The sequence below is a fragment of the Natator depressus genome, chromosome 8 (genome assembly GCF_965152275.1).
Source record: "Natator depressus isolate rNatDep1 chromosome 8, rNatDep2.hap1, whole genome shotgun sequence".
Lineage (NCBI taxonomy): Eukaryota > Metazoa > Chordata > Testudines > Cheloniidae > Natator > Natator depressus.
The window spans coordinates 77,036,140-77,057,136 of record NC_134241.1 but is presented as its reverse complement, the minus strand read 5'-3'; the positions used below and the strand labels follow the sequence as shown (position 1 = coordinate 77,057,136).

General features: G+C 43.6%; 1 protein-coding gene across 1 annotated transcript in view; it reads left to right on the top strand.

Annotated features, from left to right (window-relative positions):
- The window catches only part of LOC141992907 (calcium-activated chloride channel regulator 1-like), a 35,118-nt gene that overhangs the window by 8,531 nt on the left and 5,590 nt on the right, over positions 1 to 20,997 (top strand). Inside the window, exons 4-11 of the mRNA XM_074962242.1 lie at positions 482 to 599; positions 2,692 to 2,851; positions 4,265 to 4,492; positions 7,844 to 8,068; positions 10,593 to 10,770; positions 14,793 to 14,899; positions 18,254 to 18,484; positions 19,988 to 20,258. Of these exons, the coding sequence (XP_074818343.1) occupies positions 482 to 599; positions 2,692 to 2,851; positions 4,265 to 4,492; positions 7,844 to 8,068; positions 10,593 to 10,770; positions 14,793 to 14,899; positions 18,254 to 18,484; positions 19,988 to 20,258 (1,518 nt within the window). The remainder of the gene's footprint in view (positions 1 to 481; positions 600 to 2,691; positions 2,852 to 4,264; positions 4,493 to 7,843; positions 8,069 to 10,592; positions 10,771 to 14,792; positions 14,900 to 18,253; positions 18,485 to 19,987; positions 20,259 to 20,997) is intronic.

Here is a 20,997-nt window from a genome sequence, read left to right as displayed (position 1 = left end):
TATGGTTTTCTGGGAAAGTATTCTGGTTGTCTAACCTTTTACACTTTATCTGCCTTCAACTATTTAAGTAATCCTTAGTTTTACCTTAAACTGAAATTAAACTAACTTCTCTATGGTTTTCTAATGTACAGTACACCTTTTCCTTTGTGTTATATAAGAGCCAAGAATTATTTTAGAAGACATGGGTAACATGAAACACCTTGCTTGATGCCAGGAATAGACAGAAGCTACTGTCTGCAAACAGAGGTGTCAGATCTTTACCCAGGTCTGTTAATACTCTGGAAGGGTTAATCTGAACACAGTGATCTGTTTGGGTTTAAGGCCTGGATCCCACAAGGAGTCCTGTGTGAGTACAGGGGTCCGTCCAAGCAGAGCTCATTGCAGGATTGGACCCTAAATTTGTTTAAACGACATACTGAAACATAAAATCAACTTTAAAGTGTTGCATTTAGGATTCACACATGCTCCTGCTCTTCCGTAGCCAAAGTTTTTGTCCATGAATGGGCCCATCTTCGCTGGGGGGTGTTTGATGAATACAATAATGATGCACCTTTCTATGTGTCCATAAACGCCGGAAAAGCAAGTGTTGAAGCAACAAGGTACCAGTGGTTTTATATTTTGAATTCAGCTGATGACATTTTAAATAGTTCAATGACATTTGGCACATACTTGTCTGTTTTCAGTCTGTACTTTGAGCCCCATGCAAAGAGTCTTGGCGAGTTGTTGTTCATAGGATTAAAAAAGAAGCGATAGGACAATGTTTAACAATATTGCTGCCCACCGAGCAGTCTCATTGAATTGCAGTCACTATAATTTTATAATCCAACACATTTTTTATACTAAATGAGCTTTTTTTGGGGTGCAATTGCAGATTTGAGTTACTGTTTTCTACTTTTTGATTTACAATAGCTTTATCAAATAGCGGTTAGCATGTATTAAATAAGAATGTTTTCTTAAGTTCCTCTGGGGCATGATCCTTAAAATTCCAAACCATTCTTACTAGTTCATGTTTAGGGTTTTTTTTAATATTAAAAAGGGACTTGGTCAAGGTACACACCCCATTACTGACCTGCTTTAAAGCGGTTACTATCTTATGATAATGTTCTCTAGAGTCTTCACATCTAAGGGGGTTTTTTAAAGCGTAGAACTCTGTCAATGAGAAACAAAAAACAGAGTGAGACTGGATATCTCAGAGGGTTGGAATGGCCCTGGTCTGAACTTGAACCAGTTTGGTAGGGCCTAAAACTCATTACCGTTTGCTAGTCACTTGTTGGCCATTGTGAAATGAATTAGTGTTTTCTGTCCAATTCCTAATGGACAAGTATCAACATCACAAAACTCCTCTGCTGCAATTAGCACCCTAATTGGCAGTTACCACTGAAGGAGACTGCGACAGGGCTCCCTGCTCCGACCTTTGGACCACCACAAACTTTCCAGGTTTATAAGCATGATAGTGTTATTTATTAGGTCCCTCCACCAGTTCATCAGTACAGCCTTGGGCAGTAACATACCAGTGTACTTGTGGCACCTTAGAGACTAACCAGTTTATTTGAGCATGAGCTTTCGTGAGCTACAGCTCACTTCATCGGATGCCGATGAAGTGAGCTGTAGCTCACGAAAGCTCATGCTCAAATAAACTGGTTAGTCTCTAAGGTGCCACAAGTACTCCTTTTCTTTTTACGAATACAGACTAACACGGCTGTTACTCTGAAACATACCAGTGTACGTAAACTTCCCCACAGCCCACTCTCTGGGGTGGCAGAGGGAAAGATCTCCTCATCATGTGCCCCTGTATCTCCTGGCATCTTACCTCTTGCACTTCCTTCCTGCCTCTTAACTGCTCCCAGCTGATGGGTTGATTGCTCTCATTAGCACATCAGCCCTATGCCTAATTAGAACATTAAGCACTCATCTCTCAGGACAGGTCTACACTACAGCCTAAGTCAAGAAAGCCCCCCTCCCAACAAGCGATGCAAGCCTCGTGCTCTCCTCACTGGTGCTATGTTGACAGGAGATGCTCTCCTGCTTACATACCTTCCACTTCTCACCGAGGTGAGAGTAATTATGCTGATGGGAGAGCGCTCTCCCTTAGCATAGCCCATCGTCACCAGACATGCCACAGCAGTGCAGCTACAGCGGTGCAGCTGCTCCAGTATAGTGCTGTAGTGTAGACTTGCCCTCAGTTAAGTCCACTCCAGGCGGGGAATAGCTAGTAACTTAGTGACCAGTGTTGGGTCAGCTCTAGGCTCCTAGATCTCTGTCACAGAGACAATGATTGAATGGGCATGGAGAATGTAGTAGCAGTTCACCTCTGGAGCACATTCTTCAAGTCTGGATTGAGGTATATTGATGGAATAGTGGAGGCACTCATCACTCATATTGTTTCTCCTCACAGAGATGGTGTTTGATTCACAACCTATACATAGTTACTTGAGGATGCCTCGGGAAAAAAAGTCTACCAGTATTTTATTATTCTGACCATTTCTAAATTAGATTGTAAACTCTTTGGGAGCAGAGATAATGTCTAAATTTGTGTTTGAGCAATGGCTAGTACAATACAATCCCAATGATGACTGGAGGCTTTGGGCCTTTCATGATTCAAATAATAAATAACAGATTATTATTTAGATTATTATTTTGATTATATGTGGCTTGTTAGCGAAGTCTCTTACTATCTTACCTCCCCTTTAGGTGTTCAGCTAGTGTCACAGGTAAATACATAGTCCAAAGCACGACAAAAGAATGCAAATATGATGAGCAGACAAAGCTGTATGAAGCTGGATGTAAATTCGTACCAAATAAAATACAAAATGCCCCAGCATCTATAATGTACATGCAAAGCCTCCCTTCTGTAAGTATTGTTACTGCTTTTTTGACCCAGTTGGGTAGCCAATATTTGGGGTCTTGTATGTTGTTTCCATTAAGAGAAACTGATATGTAATAAAGTATTTCTTTGATGTTTCCTGTTTATTTACAAACAATATACACAATGTCCTGTTAATCTGAAGATAGCAGGAATCAGATAAGGGGTATTTTCTTTACTCACAGATCCAAGCCTCTTTCCACGTATCACTCTGTCCAAAAAACTTCCCCTCTGCTTTCCTTCCTGGGGAGCCCTGAGTTTACCTAAGTTTATTTTTAGCTTCCCTCTCCTTGCCTGATATTTGCTGTTGGTGTAGTGGGGTTGGGCCAACTGGGTCCACAGGCTCTCATTAACCCTTTCATTGCCAGTGTGGGGCTTATCTGTCCCATCACAGGTATATGGAAATACCCAGAGACTGTGGCTAATTTTGCTCCTTTTTGGATCAGGTAAAAATAAAAAGTTACCCAGACAGGAGGCATTTTCTGTTATAACATTGTGACAAGCCTCCTGTGAAGTGCTAAGCATTTTCAACACCACTAAAATAAATGGAAACTGAGTGTGCTCAGCAACTTGCTAGAGGCACTCAGCACCTTACTTCTGGAGCTTTGAAAATATTATGTGACATAAATTTTGCTCTGCTAAGACTAGTAAGGGGGCAGTGAGCTGTTCATCCTCTTTAAAAGTACTCCTGACAGTCAAGAAGATCAGAGAGTTTTTGTTTTGAAAAAACTTTTCCATTCCTGCATGATTTTCCACTGGCAGAGTGTGTTGTGTCCCAGGTGAGTTGAGATCCTTATGTATCAAAGCACTGGGACGCCATTGTAACTACATATCTGTGAACTTTATTGATAAGGTCTGCACTGCCTGGGCATCCTCACAACACTGGGTAAGTAGACACACCGTGTGTCTACACCGCAATCGGAAGTATGACTGAAGCTCAGGTAGGCATCTCTGTGCTAACTTTAATATAGCTTGTGCGGCTAAAAATAGCAGCGAAGACATAATGGCATGGACACCGTGCAGGCTAGCAATCTGAGTATATATCCAGGGTTCTGGGTGAGCTTGTACAGACATGCTGAAGCCCATGCAGCCAAATCTTCCCTGCTATCTGTAGCCGCACTAGCTGGACTAAAGCTAATGTGGGTATGTCCACTTGAGCTGCAGTGCTATGCACAGTGTAAACCCTGAGACAGGTTCTTTGGGAACATGCTTCTTTGACTTCATCCAGGGTACAGGACATAGAAAGATTATATTCTCTGTAGCCTTTAGAGTGGGCAGAGAATTTCTGTATGTGTGGTTGTCATGAGCAATGGAACAATAGTATACTGGGATTTGCTACTACATGTGTATACTTGCTTTTTTCAATAATTTTTCTTCTCTTCCAATTGGCTTTATTTTAAGGTGGTTGAGTTCTGTGATCAAAGTACTCATAATGAAAAGGCTACAAATATGCAGAACAAAATGTGTAACTACCACAGCACCTGGGAAATAATTATGAACTCTCCTGACTTCAGGAACACCTCTCCAATAAATAGCACAAGCCCTCCATATGAGACCTCCTTCTCATTGCTGCAGACCAAAGACAGAATAGTCTGTCTTGTACTGGATGTTTCTGGGAGTATGGCTCAAGTAAGAACAAACATATATAAGTTTCTTTCTTTTTTAGCAGAACTGCTTAGAAATAGTTAGGCAGTTATAAAACAATGTGGTGTGTGTATGTATGTGTCTATATATATATACATACATACATACACACCCACACAAATATTTTCTTTAGTCAATATTTCAGAAAGCATGTTTATTATTTTAGAAAATCGGATGCCATTATTTTTCCATTATACATATTTAGGGATTGCTAAAAGGAAACTCAAATTGCTAAAAATGATATGCCAGACTTAGTCTCTCTTTCCTTACAAAATATAACTACTGCTCTTTTTTTAACTTCAGCTCCAGAATGTCAGAACTACTGTAGTTCCCCAAAACAGAAAATATATCATACATGCAAGTTTTGTGCTATGTGACTCACAAATTATTTTCAAAATAAATATGAAAGTCACTGTGTATAGCAAAATAAAAATGAAATACTTTCCCTCAATCATTCATCCTAATGAGTCAAGAATTTGGGTTGTCATAAGGTGATGCTGGATTAACCAGAGTGAGACTTTTTTTTAATTAAAACTTGTGCTATTTAGCCTAATTATCATCTTGGAGAGGTCCCTGTAGGTGACATGAGTCCTTAAAGAGACTCTTAATCTGTTTCTGAATTTATCATTCTTACAGTAAATCCAATATAACCTCCCTGAATAAGCTATGTGTTCATATGTATAAATATCATATAACAGTAGAAGTGAGAGTCATGTGATAAGTTTGTCACATTTTTGCAGTTTATTTATCCTGTACCTTTACAAGCTTCAGCTGTCTTCTGCCCATAAATCCATCTCCCCAGGTTTTATTCTTACATTCCAAACCACTCCCCAGCTTCCAAGAGCTATTTTTATATCAACCTATGTTGTATTCTTTCCCCAATATACAGAATTTCTTCATCCCTAATTTGTTAGTTTCAAACATTGGATCCTGAGCCAGTGACAACGTCTATTCTCAAAAACGTTACAACTTTCAAGTGTGTTATCTCACAGACGTTCAGGCCTGGAAATAGGATCTTCCCACCAGTATATCTCTGGGAAGAGAAGATCCTCAGCATCCCTGTGGGGAGCACAACACCCTTTTATGCCCTAGGGAGGCCCCAGACATCTTGCTTTAAAATTGTAGTATATTTATATCTGGAAAAAATATAATTTTTAGAAGTCTTTATGAGCCCTGTATGGATTGAATAATGATAACAAAGGCACCTGGCTTTACAGGTGCAGGGGTAAAAAATAGTCTCAAAATAAAAAAAATGAAACCTCTCTAAAACATTCAAGAATACTTTTTCCTGTAATACTGAATATATTTTCGTGTGGTAGAAAGGTTTTATCAACGCTTCTTTGGAATGACCTGCCTAGTCACTCAAAATTTCACCAAAAAGGAATAACATTAGTACTCCCAACTCATGCAGGTTAAAACTGTACTATACTGACATGAATTCCACATATATTATTATAAGTGTATTAATATAGCTTTATTTAAAAAAATATTTTGGGTCTTCAGTTCAACAATCAACACAACTCCACTGAGGAGTCAAATGATGATGTTTTGATAAAGTCTATTAGAAAAATCCTTGGCATATGGTATGGAATTTGCCAAGGATGGTGCATGGGATTTATATTCTCTCTCAGAAAGATAATTTATGAAGCTAACGCAGATTGAAAAGGTCTCTTAATATATTTGATGAAGATCTATAATAATGAATTCAACCAAAATGTACAGAAGGGTGATTAAAATAGCATCTGGCTACTTCTTTGGCCTACAGGGTACTATATAATGTTTTATATGATTTAAGTTTTGTGGTTCAGTATTTGTCAATATCAGATAAGGACTTCATTTAATTTATGACAAAGAAAGATATGGATAGCAAGTAAGTGGTGCATCTTGTGATGAACTACAGTTGAGCAGCATGGAATTCAGTGCTCTTGAAAGTAAAGCACTAAACACTGGCTGAAAACATGTACAGTGCAGATATACCCTGTGTACGCTTCCCCTATATTGCTCTTCCTAACATGCCATACCAGTACAATTCTATTTCTGGGACTGATCTTTAGCAAAGATCAACAGTTTCCACAAATTATCTAGTGATGTTATGATGTGATAAATGTCTGTCATGCCTGACACATGCTATGAAATCACCCAACTGGGGACTGAGAGGCCCAGGATGTAAATGTACCAACCTAGAGATAATACTGCAAAATCTGGATCACAAGTGAAATGAGTGTGGTGTTCTCTAATGATTACCTGTCCTCATCACACAGTCAATATTTTTGACGCAGCTGGCATTCCTTCCTCTGGAGAGATTTCAGATTGGAATAGCAGCTGTGGAGGTGCAGTAAAGGAGCAGTCTGGAAAAGCTTTTGTAAACTGGTGCTATGAGTATTTTACTCTCGTTAGCATCAAATTCACCCCAAAGCTATTAAGAGGCAAACTCGTTAACTAAGATGTGCACCTAGATTTCCAGAGATAAAAATACAGCAATTGTCCATCTCCTAACCTTAATATAGGAAAGGATGAGAATCCTTAAAAAGATCAAGAATAATGACAGCTAGTTTTAATAGAGAAAGAAAATCTTCCAAGGGTAAACTTTCTCAGCTGGTTTTCAGCAATCTGTTCAAATATTTACATTTAAAATAAATTCTTTCACTAAAATTAACAAATTTTCCAAGTGCCAGGTGCCTGTGAAATAGAGGGGCTATCCTAATGCATAGGTAGGTTGAGTGCTGTTCTCTGAGGCTGCAGCCATTTTACCTAAACAAATTATGTGACACAATCTGATTTGTGACCATGCGATCACATTATTAGAAAGCTGTTTGGTTCACACTGTTATATATCTCCTGGAGGTTTCAGTATGCAGATAGGTTTCAGAGTAACAGCCATGTTAGTCTGTATTCGCAAAAAGAAAAGGAGTACTTGTGGCACCTTAGAGACTAACCAATTTATTTGAGCATAAGCTTTCGTGAGCTACATCCGATGAAGTGAGCTGTAGCTCACGAAAGCTTATGCTCAAATAAATTGGTTAGTCTCTAAGGTGCCACAAGTACTCCTTTTCAGTATGCAGCTACTCTTTCATGATAGCCAGACATGGCACACATCTCCACTGGTTTGAAAAGAATATGCCGGGGTGATATATGGGGTACTTTGGGGTACTCAGATATTGGAAAATTAGAAAACTTACCCATATTTTCCATCCAAATCTCTCATCTACTCCATGTCAGGTACATTTCAATTTATTTGTACAAACTGAACAATATTAGTAATTGCTGTATTCTTGCTTTTTGCTGTCTCTTCTGAAAAGCCTTGACCATTCTAAGAACGTCCTTTCTTCACCTGCAGAATAACCGCATTAATCGTCTCTACCAATCTGCGGAGATATTCCTGCTACAGATTGTTGAAATGGGTTCCTGGGTTGGAATGATCACATTCCAGTCCACAGCACAAATTAAAATTAATCTACAACAAATAGTTAGTGAGAATGTACGCCAGAATCTTATCAAATACCTGCCTACATCAGCTGGTGGAGGAACTAACATCTGCGAAGGAGTACGCAAAGGATTTGAGGTGAAGGAGAACATTAGGGGGAATGTGTCCTGGAATGCAGTGACACTGAAATGGAATTAGGGATCATGGTGGATATCCAGCTGAACATAAGCTTTGAGTGCAGTGATATAGCCAAGAGAGCTAATGTGATCCATTCCTAGGATGTATAAGGAGGAGAATAGTGAGTAGAAGTAGGGAGGTGATTTCACCTCTGTGTACAGCAGTACTGACACCATTACTGGAATACTGGGACTGGTTCTGGTGTCTACACTTCAGAAAGGATGTAGGGAAACTGGAAGGGGTTCAGAAGAGAGCCACAAGAACAACTAAAGGTTTAGAAAATGTGCTTTATAGTGAGAGACTTAGGAAGCTCAATCTATTCAGTTCAACTAAAGCAACATCAGGGCCTAAGAAATTAACAAGACCCTGCCATGTTTATACTACAAAAAAATTAAGACTGCATTGAAACAATCTTACAAGAATGCTTTGCAGGAATCTCAAGGCATCTTGCAGAAGATCAAAATCATATAAAGTCTTACAAGAAATTCCACATTTTGTTTATTTTAGCATTGGTTAGTTCACGGATGACACTAAGCTGGGGGGAAAGAGGTAGATACAGTGGAGGGTAGGGTTAGGGTCCAGAGTGACCTAGACAAATTGGAGGATTGGGCCAAAAGAAATCTGATGAGGTTCACCAAGGACAAGTGCAGAGTCCTGCACTTAGGAAGGAAGAATCCTCTGAACTGCTACAGGCTGGGGACCGACTGGCTTACCAGCAGTTCTGCAGAAAAGGACCTGGAGATTATAGTGGACGAGAAGCTGGATATGAGTCAGCAGTGTGCCCTTGTTGCCAAGAAGGCCAATGGCATATTGGCCTGTGTTAGTAGGAGCATTGCCAGCAGATCGAGGGATGTGATTATTCCCCTCTATTCGGCACTGGTGAGGCCACACCTGGAGTATTGCGTCCAATTTTGGTCCCACCACTACAGAAGGGTTGTGGACAAATTGGAGAGAGTGCAGCGGAGTGCAATGAAAATGATTAAGGGGCTGGGACACATCACTTATGAGGAGAGGCTGAGGGAACTGGGCTTATTTAGTCTGCAGAAGACAAGAGTGAGGGGAGATTTGATAGCAGCCTTCAACTACCGGAAGGGGGGTTCCAAAGAGGATGGAGCTAGGCTGTTCTCAGTGGTGGCAGATGACAGAACAAGAAGCAATGGTCTCAAGTTGCAGTGGGGGAATTCTAGGTTGGATATTAGGAAAAACTATTTCACTAGGAGAGTGGTGAAACACTGGAATGGGTTACCTAGAGAGGTGGTAGAATCTCCATCCTTATAGGTTTTTAAGACCCAGCTTGACAAAGCCCTGACTGGGATGATTTAGTTTGAGTTGGTCCAGCTTTGAGCAGGGGATTGGACTAGATGACTTCATGAGGTCTCTTCCAACCCTAATCTATCATTCTATGGTTTCAGCATGGTTTCATTCTGAAATGTGGTTAAATAAAAATGGAACCATCTTATGCTGTGATTTTTCAAGTCACTAACCAGAACAGAACCGTGTTCAAGGTAGCTTTCCATAGCCTTAAGGGACATGTTCAGGGCTTCTGGAAAATGCACTGTGGATATGCTGTCATTGGCAGCAGGACCTGGAGTGAGGGCACACATTACAACTTCTTGGAAGAGATGTAAGGAATATGCTACCCTTAGACACCTCTCCCCTGAACAAACCATCCTGCTCTGTACAGGCAGGATAATTCAGACACTTTCAATTCAGCCATTGCCACATAACACAATCTCCACTTGCAGCACAATTCACACTTGTAAGGAAAGGATTTTGCCTTACAACTGATAACCATTTCCCTTGACGTAGACACTAGATGTGCTAGGGCAGCTAACATTTACAACAGGGGTGGGCAAACTTTTTGGCCCGAAGGCCACATCGGGGTTGCAAAACTGTATGGAGGGCTGGGTAGGGAAGGCTATGCCTCCCCAAACAGCCTGTCCCCTGTCCCCTATCCGCCCCCTCAGAGCTCCCCACCCATCCAACCCCCCCTGCTCCCTGTCCCCTGACTGCCCCGACCCCTATCCACACCCCTGCCCCATGACTGGCCCCCGGGACTCCCACCAATACCCCCGTTCCCCGTCCCCTGACCACCCCCTCCCCACAGAACCTCTGCCCCATTCAACTGCCCCCGACGGGCCCCCCAGGACTCCCACACCTATCCAACCGCCCCGTTTCCTGTCCCCTGACTGATCCCTGGAACGTCCCGCCCCGGCCCCCTTACCATGCCCCTCAGAGCAGCATGTCTGGCAGCCGCGTCACCCGGCCAGAGCCAGATAGGCTGCTGTGCTGCCCTGCATCAGCGCACAGCCCCGCCACCCAGAGCGCTGCAGGGGAGAGGGGACAGCAGGGGAGGGGCCGGGGCTAGCCTCCCCGGCTGGGAGCTCAGGAGCCGGGCAGGACGGGCCCGCAGGCTGTAGTTTGCCCACCTCTGATTTACAACAAAGTCCTATTGCTAACACCTGAAATTCTCCTTTCAATTCAGGTGATTAAACAAAAATACACTAATCTCTATGGTTCTGAAATTGTACTGCTGACAGATGGAGAGGATACATGTATGAGCAATTGCCTTACGGAGGTAGAAAACAGTGGCTCAATCATTCACACCATTGCTTTGGGGCCAAATGCTGCTCCAGAACTAGAACAATTTTCAGACGTGACAGGTGAGTAACTTTCTAAACTAACCCTTTTTTTGGCTTGCATACATGAAGCATGAAATGTAAAAATAGAGTGGTTTACAACTTGTAATATGAAAAGAAAGTAAACTTATTCACCTAATTCCAGTCGTATTTACAGAATGCTTATTTTCACCTAAGTAAACACAACAATATTGGGAGCAATTGTTTATGTTTACCTGTCCTTGCTTTAAAAAAAACTGTAACCTGGTAACACCCTGCTAAATAGTGTTAGCGTGCTTTCCCTTCTCCCTCCCACTTCCCTGGTTCTTGTCACACAGACAGCAAGCAGCAAAAGACCAGAAGTCTGAAGTGCAGACAATGTGATGTTTATTGGGGTTAGTTTACAAGCAAGCATATTTTGAAGCCCTTCACACCAGTCAGGCTTATCTCTATATGCCTGTAACTCTTCTGCCCGTCAGAGTTGGCAGCAACAAGGGCCGGGTTCAATAGCTAGGGGATCCATTCCAATAACACAATGCAAACCAGCTCGAGCCCCCACCCAGTGACCTGGGACAAATATATACCACCCCCGCTGGGCGCCTCCAAGAGGCAATACTTCCCCTCTCGCAAGCACATAGTCTGAGTGTAGCTAAAAGCCTTTTAATAACAGAGAGAAACAATGTGGCATTATGTTGGGGAAACACCACCAACAGGATTCATAACACAACCCATGAGCAAAAAAAAAAACCCCCACCCCAAGCAAATTGGGGCATGCCCCTTTCCCTTTGGTTCTTGAGTCGAGCAACCCCAAATCACCCAAAGTCCCAAAAGTCCAATGACCCAAAAGTCTCTGTCCCTGGTCAGGGCAGCCCCAGAGTTCGAAAGTTTATCTGCAGAGATTTACCTCCCAACCTGGGAGGAGATGGGACAGGGGTAAGAGGCACCTTACATGATCTGAAGCTGACCGCCCCACAGCTCCATAGGCCTTCGCTCCGCTCCGCTCCGCCCCGCCAGCCGCCCCACGAACTCCTTCACTCAGCTCAGCGGCCCGCCAGCAGCTCCCGCCGTCCCACGAACTGCTCCACCAGCCGGTCCACAAACTGCTCCGCGTCCCACCAGCAGCTCCCGCCGTCCTACGAACTGCTCCACCAGCCTGTCCACAAGGCACTCCAGCCATCCCGCAAACTGCTCCACAATATATCTTCAGGCTCCCCCACTACTTAACACAACGCTCAGTGATTTCAGCTCTTAGGTGAATTCAGCTTGTAGTAGGGGAGCCTCAGTGCTGGTGCACCATTAGCCCAAAGTGAGTGCAGCAGCTTGTAACTAGACTCCTAATGAAATCAAAATTAGCTCTGATATTCCACAGTGGAAAGAGGAGGAAGTGCAATTAGCATATAAGGCCCTCACCAAGAGGCCCATACCACCAAGTATTAATACTTGTCCCCAACCTTTCTCAACTCACAGAGTTTTGGAACCCATGACCCTTGCCTAGTGAGTGCTACTTAGTTGATGGTGAGTCCCTCCATCATAACAAAAGGCCAAGCACAGTTCCCATAATCAGGGTAATAACAATTTATTCTTCCTGCCCCAATAACAGAGACACTGGGGATCCCACAGCAGCCAAAGTGACCATTTGGGCAGCTATGGCCTCAGTCTAGGTGGGGTGGGTATGCCTATGCAAATGAGATCGGCCCCTGAAGTTTTTTTCCACAACTTGCCACACCTCACCACCAGATGTCAGGGTGGAGCTCATCCTGACACTGCTTACATGCCAATAGAGTCTGTTCCCCAGTGTCCCCCTTCCCAGTTCTGATGCCACAGAGCCTTGCCTGTGTCCCTGTTCCCCATTCCCTGTTCCCATTCCCCTTGCCTTAGCAAGCATGATTACAATTTCCCTTCCACTTCCTGTTTTACCCCAGTTTATATAGGAATATTCACAGCTATACCTTAACCAATCATTTTACTGAAATTTAACTAACCAATCCTAACATATTGTAACATAATTGTCTCACCAATTATATCCCACTACCCTCTTTAACTTACACCTAGCAAAATTCATTATACAGACAGAAACAATTAGCGAACCAGACAGATTAACAATAAAAAAAAGTGGGGGCCATCAAGATAAAACAATACAGAAATGAGGGTTTCACAACCACAACCATTAATAAGTGATTTATTGCCAGACAGGATGCTAGCAAACTAAGTTTTCTTTAACCATCTTAAGATCTGTTTCTCTATCTGGTGGTGATGGGAACTATCAGGTCAGGATAGTCTTCCTAACAACCCAATACCACCTTATTTCAGTGTGACTGGTTTGGGATGTGAGAATGTGACCGCTCGCGTCCCAGTTTATGGCTGCCCCTGCTGCTTAGACAAAGGCCTTAGCTTAAGAACCAGGCCTCAGACTATCCTAGTGAGAGAAGGCCCATACACAGGCGGACTTGTGATTTTGATTCTTTGATTTTATACCTCTATAACTAGCTAAGTGATAAAAATACACCTAAATTCTTAAAGTATAGACCTTTGCAGGCAAGCCTGAATATCTATATTCTAACACTCCACCCCTTTCTTTTTCTTTTGGGAATCCTCCTGCCCAGGTATCCCTGGAAAAGCATAGGATATATGGCGACACTTCCTGATAGGGCCAGGTATCAAGGTGGAAGGTGTCAATGATCCATCTGTCCCACTGCCCCTTGTGTGGTATAGTGCCCTGCACCTTCTCTTGTACGGGCATACCACACCTATTCCAATTAGTGTTCCAGACTTCCCACTATAGTGGGCCCGAGAAGGTTGGGTCCAGGCTGTCTAGTACACTACTAGTTGTCTAGTCTACATTACTTATAGGTTATCATTAGTGGCATAGCAAGGTTTGATAATGATATTACTGCAGGATGTTTTTCTAAACAAAAAGATAAGCTCAGTGTTGAAATGATTAACATTGTATTTCTGATGTTTACTTGGCAGTGGTGTAAACTTAATAGTGAAATAATTACCCCCTCACAAATCATCACAGCTGGAGGGCTCTCGCTGAAGAGTCTGTAACCACTGTCACTACATTAGTGATCAGGAGACTCAGTCAGCTCTGCTTTGAGTGGAAGCTGCACTGTTACTTTTAACTTCAGCCATTTTAAGGAAAGCCAAATGAGTGCTGGGTGATGCTGCAGTACAGGGCACCTACCAATGGGAATTCCATGTGTTGATTTACAGTGTAAGTTTACTCAAAATAGTGACTATGTATAAATTGCACCTTCTTAGTCAGAGATGCTCCTTTTGTGTATTCAGAATCACATCTGCTTGCTTCAGGGACTTAAAGAAGATTGTACTGCTTTTTACTCTTGTTAGCACTGTATAGCCAACATGGCTGTGAGAGAACAAGCTTTTCACAGAATCTTCAGTGCTAGTGATTGATGTGTGAGCCAGAAAGAACCCAGATGGTCTTTCAGAGCCCAGTCTCAGTGGACAGGGCTCACCTGTTTGAAACAAATGCCAGATTTCCAAAGACACTGAGCACCAGAAATTCCCATTGGAGTTATGGGTGCTCAGCACATATGAAAGAGGCCCAAACGTTATACTGGTAAACTAAGCAGATTTGATCTGAGTCATTGAGAAGCAATAATTATGGAATGCTACAATGTTATTTTTACAGAGGCGTCTTTCAAAACGGAATTACACTTTACAGGTACTGCATGGCTCAAAGTCCAGACTTACCAAGAACAGTCTTTAAGTGAGTCAGCACAGTGTGCTGGATGAAGTGCTAGATGTGACCAAGCTAGGTGGAGTTAAAATGTGAACAGATGGGATCATTTCCCAGGTCAGACTAGCTTTTTGTTTTAGGTGTTTGTATTAACACCTGTTTTAGGTGTTTGTATTAATTGATTCCCCATCACCCAGTGGTTCCTCCCTGCACTGCCCCATGAATAAAGGATAATAAAGGAACAAGATTTAATTTATGAAACGAACACTGTGCTTATAGCAACAGCCAACTACCATAAGGCACATAACAAAGACCTACTGTTTTACAGTAAATGACTATTCTGATTATTTTAACCATCACATTTCAGGAGGCTTAAAGTTTTATGCCACAGATACCGTTGATTCCAATGGCCTAATTGATGCATTCAGTGGAATTTCATCAGGAAGTGGAAATATTTCTGAACAGTCTATTCAGGTCTGAGATTCAAACCTTTGGTTTTTTTCACATTATTAATCAGTTACTGAACAATTAGAGTAATTTTAGTAGTCAGTAATCTTAACTATTGCACTGCCAGTGACTGATCTTAAAATTGAATTATAAATTGATATTTGGAAATGGCTGTGGGAATTTCTGTGGTCTGTTTTATTTGCAATGAAATGAAACAGCCAGTGAAACAAAGAAAATTAAAATTTCTCACGATTAGCTAATGCAAAAGGACTTATAGACAGAGGTAGGCAGAAATACTGCAGAACATTCAGCCACTCCTGAATGGAATGCTGTAAACAAGTCATTTTGTCTTCCAGAGCATCTTACTTAATACTATTATCAATAAAGAGGAAAATACCCCAATTACTTCTCTTCTAAACAATAGATAGCATTTTGATTCCCAGCTTTTCTGGCACTTTTCATGATCTATCTCAACTCAGCAACAATTTCTTCAAAATAATTGCGGCTAGTAGTACTGAGTTTTCTCCTCCTCCTATTTCTACCAGAGCTCTTGGGTTGTGCTATTTATAACTTAACAACGCAGCCTTCACTTTGTTAATACTCACCTATGGACCCAGTTTTGCACTTTATCTGAATCATTCGCAGCAGCTAACATAGAATTGGTCATGGACTACTTAGCTTGTCTGCAATTGTATACTGGTCTTGTTAAGAACATAAGAACGGCCATACTGGGTCAGACCAATGGTCCATCTAGCCCACTACCCTGTCTTCCAACAGCGGCCAGCCCCAGATGCTTCAGAGGGAATGAATAGAACAGGGCAATTTATGAACTGATCCATCCCCTGTTGTCCAGGCCCAGCTTCTGGCAGTCAGAGGATCAGTGATACCCTCAGCATGGAGTTGCATCCCTGCCAATCTTGGCAAGTAGCCATTGATGGACCTATCCTCCATGAATTTATCTAATTCTTTTTGCAAAAAGAAAAGGAGTACTTGTGGCACCTTAGAGACTAACCAATTTATTTGAGCATAAGCTTTCTTGAGCTACAACTCACTTCATCGGAAGCTGTAGCTCACGACAGCTTATGCTCAAATAAATTGTTTAGTCTCTAAGGTGCCACAAGTACTCCTTTTCTTTTTGCGAATACAGACTAACATGGCTGTTACTCTGAACCCTAACTTTTTTTGGCACCTACTTATAATTTTGGCCTTCACCACATTCCCTGGCAACAGGTTCCACAGGCTGACTGTATGTTGTGTGAAGAAGTACTTCCTTAGGTTTGTTTTAAACCTGCTGAATATTAATTTCATTTGGTGACACCTGGTTCTTGTGTTATCTGAAGGGGTAACTAACACTTCCTTATGCACTTACTACACACTGTGATGGGTCCTCTTACCACAAGGGACACCTCCTCCTGGCCATTCTGGGGATTAGCTCCTTCCAGGTGCTGTGCCTTGCTCTGGCCATCTCTCCACCCATCATCCTCTCTCACCCTGAGGCCCCTTTCGCTCCAGGAGCTGCAGATTCCTCTTTGTGAGTTGGCCCTCCAGCCAGGTCACTATGCTCCTTTTCCAGGGTATCAAAGTCTTTCAGGGCAAACCGTCCCAGGCACTCTGCTATCCACTGCTGGGTCTGTGTCACTTCCCCAGTGGCTGGTAGGGGATCCTCAGTCCCATCCACTACTCCTGGTTCCAACTCAGGGACCCTCTGGTCAGCAGCCGAGGTCTGCTCTATCCTATACCTTGTTGCTTTTCCCCTGAGCCTTTCTTACCTTTCTGGCTCCACCTCCTGTTCTCTGGGTTTGCCAGCTCAAGCTCCCTCCTCCCAGGGAGTAACTGTAGATTACACTCTATAGTCCCAAACACACCTCCCTTCACCCAGGGAGTGACTGCAGACTACTTCTCTGCAGCCCCTTCCCCCCATTGCTCTCAGCTACTGGGCTTTGTACAGGCCCCTCCTGATCCTGTGCAGCTGAGCTTCCCTCTTATCTCTTGACTGTTTACTTTGCTTAAGAACCTTTGGTGAGGAACCTTGTCAAACATAGGCACAGGAATTAAGGGTGCAGGGGGTGCTACAGCACCCACAGGTTTTACATGGGGCTCAGCTCCCGGACCTGCACCCAGGGTCCCAGCTGCCGGCCCCACACCTGGAGCTCCACACCTGCCCCAAGCTGTGGCCCCAGCCTTGGCCCCCTTACTCTGTGCAAGTCCCTCCCTCCCAGAGCCACGGCCCTGCTCCCGGCCCCAGCTCTAGGATTGAGGGGGGCGGGGTGCCAGGTGGGGTAAGAGACAAGGTAAAAAGTTTGGGGGGCACTGCTTTACAGTTTTGCTGGCTTTCAGCACCCCTACTATAAAAAGTGTTTCAGAACCACTGTTGTCAAAGGCTTTCTAAAAGTCCATGTACACTATTGTAACAGGGGGCTTGGAGGGCCAAGCAGCCTAATGATTGGAGTGCTTGACTTCTGGTCCCTGCTTGGTTGAGGTGCCTCAGTCTTTAAAACAGGGAGGGAGGGGTAGGGAGACCCAAGCTCTCCCACTCCATGGGATCCCAGTTCAGGGCTCTGTGTATGTCAACCCCTGAGAAGGGGATCTCCCAGCAAGGAGTCTACATCCACTGCCCTGGGCTACTTCCTACTGCTTCCCCTTCCGTTTGGGGTGTGACCCCTATAGTCCAAGTTCCTGTGGTGTCTTGTCTCTGTTAGTGCCCTTTCATGGTCCCTGGGCAGCATCCTATTGCAGCCCTGGTCCCTCCAGGCAGGGCAACCATAAGTTTGGTGGGATCAGGCTCCCACAAGGTACCTGTTATTTTGTAGGCCGGGTGGGAGGTATTGAGCTAAGTTACACAACTTCAGCTACGTGCATAATGTAGCTGAAGTCGACGTACTTAGATCTACTTACCATGGTGTCTTCACTGCGGTAGGTCAACTGCTGATGCTCCCCCGTCGACTCTGCCTACACTTCTTGCTCCAGTGGAGTACTGGAGTCGACGGGAGAGTGCTCAGTGGTTGATTTATCGCGTCTTCACTAGATGCATTCCACTCCATTCCATCATTCCACGTGGGCCTCACTCTCCTGCTAGTTCCCCATGTGTGGAGGCACAGTGGCAGGAGGCTTCTGTCTCCTTTGCACAACCCTCAGCTCTGCACAGAATAGCAAAGACCTGCTCAGGGGGGGTGCCAACAGGCCTGTGACAGCATTAATGCTCCTCTATCCCCTCTTCCAGCAGTGGGCCAGTTGTCCACCAGCCAGTCGAGGTGCCCTCTGAATAGACAAAATATTGATTTGTTCTTCCCTTTAAGAGGAAAATGAATCACTCTGAAATTACTGGTATTTTAAGTGTTTATCTGCTAACGAGCCATAAAACATATTTTGTTTGTCTAACAGCTTGAAAGTACAGCTCGGAGTGTCGCAGTTAAGCAGTGGATGAATGGTACAGTGACTGTAGATAGCACTGTAGGAAATGACACCTTCTTTGTAGTTACATGGGATGGAATCACATCTCCACCAGACATTTTACTGAGAGACCCCAAAGGAAAAGAATATAGAACGTCAGATTTCACAGTTAGTGTTCTAAACCTCCGAACAGCTCGACTGAATGTAGCAGGCACTGCAGAGGTAAAGACTAAACTCTTTTATTATCCAAACATGTTAACACTTTCATAGATTAAAATGCACCTTCTCTTTTTGGAAGTTAAACACAACTCCATAATGGACCCCTTATCCTTGGGGAAACTTCATTGACTTGCAATGGAAGTTGGGTAACTAAACTGTCATTTGTGCTCCTCCAAATTTATTATTATGCACTATACACATCCCAAGTATACAAGATTCCCAAACAAAACACTGAATTCAGGTGAAGTTAAGGTTATTCCTGGGGGGAGTCTGTGTATCTGCGGATGCACGGAATTCCTCTGTCTTGCATAATTTTGTATTTTCTGAAATTTTCTGCATAAAAAACGTTTTGCCTAAGATGAGCTGCAGTTCTGCCTCTTTCCCACCAGCGGCCTCTGATGGGCATAAGGAAGAACGGCAGCACTTCTTAGGCAAAATGTATTTTATGCAGGAAAATACAAAATTCTATGCCCAATGCTGCAGAATTCCTGCAGGAGTAGAAGTTCATCCCAGCACCCTGCCCATGGAGCCAGGTTAGGACAGAGTGGGGCATATAGGGCTGCTGGGGGTCACAGACAGGGGATCAGAATGGCTAGTGGGAGGGGGGACAGACTGGGGCATGGGCTCACAAGCTAGTGGGTGATAGCATTGAGCCTGAGGATGGGGGAAGGGGGCTGCAGAGACCCACTGGGCGGGGGGGTTTGCGGGAACAGGGGCAGATGAGCCTGACTGAATGGGAAAGGCTTGGGGTCAGCCAGGGTCTGCATGGGGGAGGCTTCCCAATTACCTAGCAATTCCCCCCCGCCCCCACCCAAAAAAAACTTCTCCGACCCAACTCCTTCCACGTTCACTCCTAGGCTAGCTCCCCCGTTGCCCCTGCCATAAGCCTTTGCACTGCTTCTGACAGGTGCAGGAAATACAGTTCTGTATTGTAATTTAAATGAATTACACAAAGTTCTGTATTAATATGCCTAGTAAGGAATCCATTTGTAAAAAAAAAAAAAATTACCAGAATCTTTCTTTTTTGGTCTGTATTGTTACAGGCATACTTGCTGACAGATATTTTAAAATAAATTACCAAAATAATTGAAACTGGCATGATTCTATTGTGTTATTTTGAAAAAATATTCAGAATTTTGCAGAATTTTCAAATATTGGGTGCAGAATTTTTATTTTTTTGGCACAGAATTCCCCCAGGAGTAGAGTGTGCATATCAACAACATAAGGTTTCAAATCCTTCCAAGAACGTGATCATTCTCAAACATCCACCACTAAAACTGAGAAAATTCAGATATAGGTTAAATTTAAAAGAAACCAAACATTTGAGACCATGAAGAATCATGAGTAAGGTACCCAAATCACCTTAGCTGTGGTCCTGTAGCAATACCCTAACTGCCCTTTGTGCCTCTCCCCTGAACTAAGATAATAATTAGCTAAGGGAAACACAAAGCTGCCCTTAGACTAATGAAGTCTTATATTTTTATACTTCATATATTTGATTTGCAGGTGGGAGATTGGTATTACTGGATTCAAAATAACCACACAGATTCTCAAGTCATATCAATGATAGTAACGTCTCGAGCAGCATCTTTGGCTGTGCCTCCAGTGACTGTGAAAGCCCACATGAATAAGGATACAAACAACTTCCCTCATCCAATGGTGATTTATGCAGAAGTTAGTCAAGGATTTTTGCCTGTTCTTGGTGCAACCGTGATGGCCACTGTTGAATCACAGACTGGATCTGTAGTGGATCTCAAACTCCTTGATGATGGTTCAGGTAATCTTATTACAGGTTTCTGTTCCAGGGGTTTGGAGGTTGGAGTGCTGGTTGGAATACTTGACTTCCTGCCCCCTGTTTCTGTGGTTGAGGTGCCTCAGTCTTTAAGGCACGGCCCTCTGTAAGTCAATCCCTGAGTAAGGGACATCCCAGCACAAAGTCTATGTCCACAGCCCTGGGCTACTTCCTTCTCCTTCCCCTTCAGTTTGGGGCATGGCCCCTTTAGTCCAAGTTCCTGTGGTGGCTTGTCTCTAGGAGCACCCTCTTGTGGACCCTGGGCAGCATCCTGCTGCAGTCCCTGATCTGCAGTCCCAGATCATTCCAGGCAGGGCAGACATAAGTTTAGTGGGGTCAGGACCCCCACAAGGTGTCTGAGCTTTGTTCCCCTGGGTTCCTCTTAGGCCCCGTGCTCCTAGGCCTCTTTCTCCAGCTCCCTTGGCCAGGAAGACAGTACTTGGCTCCTGATGGCTGCCTCAGCTGGCAGCCTAGTGACCCTTCCCTCAGGTAAGGAGGCAGCGAGTTCCTGTTTCTTCACTAGTCAGCCCCGAACAGAGCCAGGCTCCCTCCTTTTCTCTCCTTTTCAGACCTGACATTGGCTGCAGGTAAAACAGGGCAGGGCGAGCTCTCTTTAACCCTTCCATGCTGCTGGGTGGTTTCTCATCTTCACCACAGTTTCCTTACATTTTGTCTAGACATTTCTACAATCCCCATTTTGTGGTATGTGTTTTAGAATCTGCCT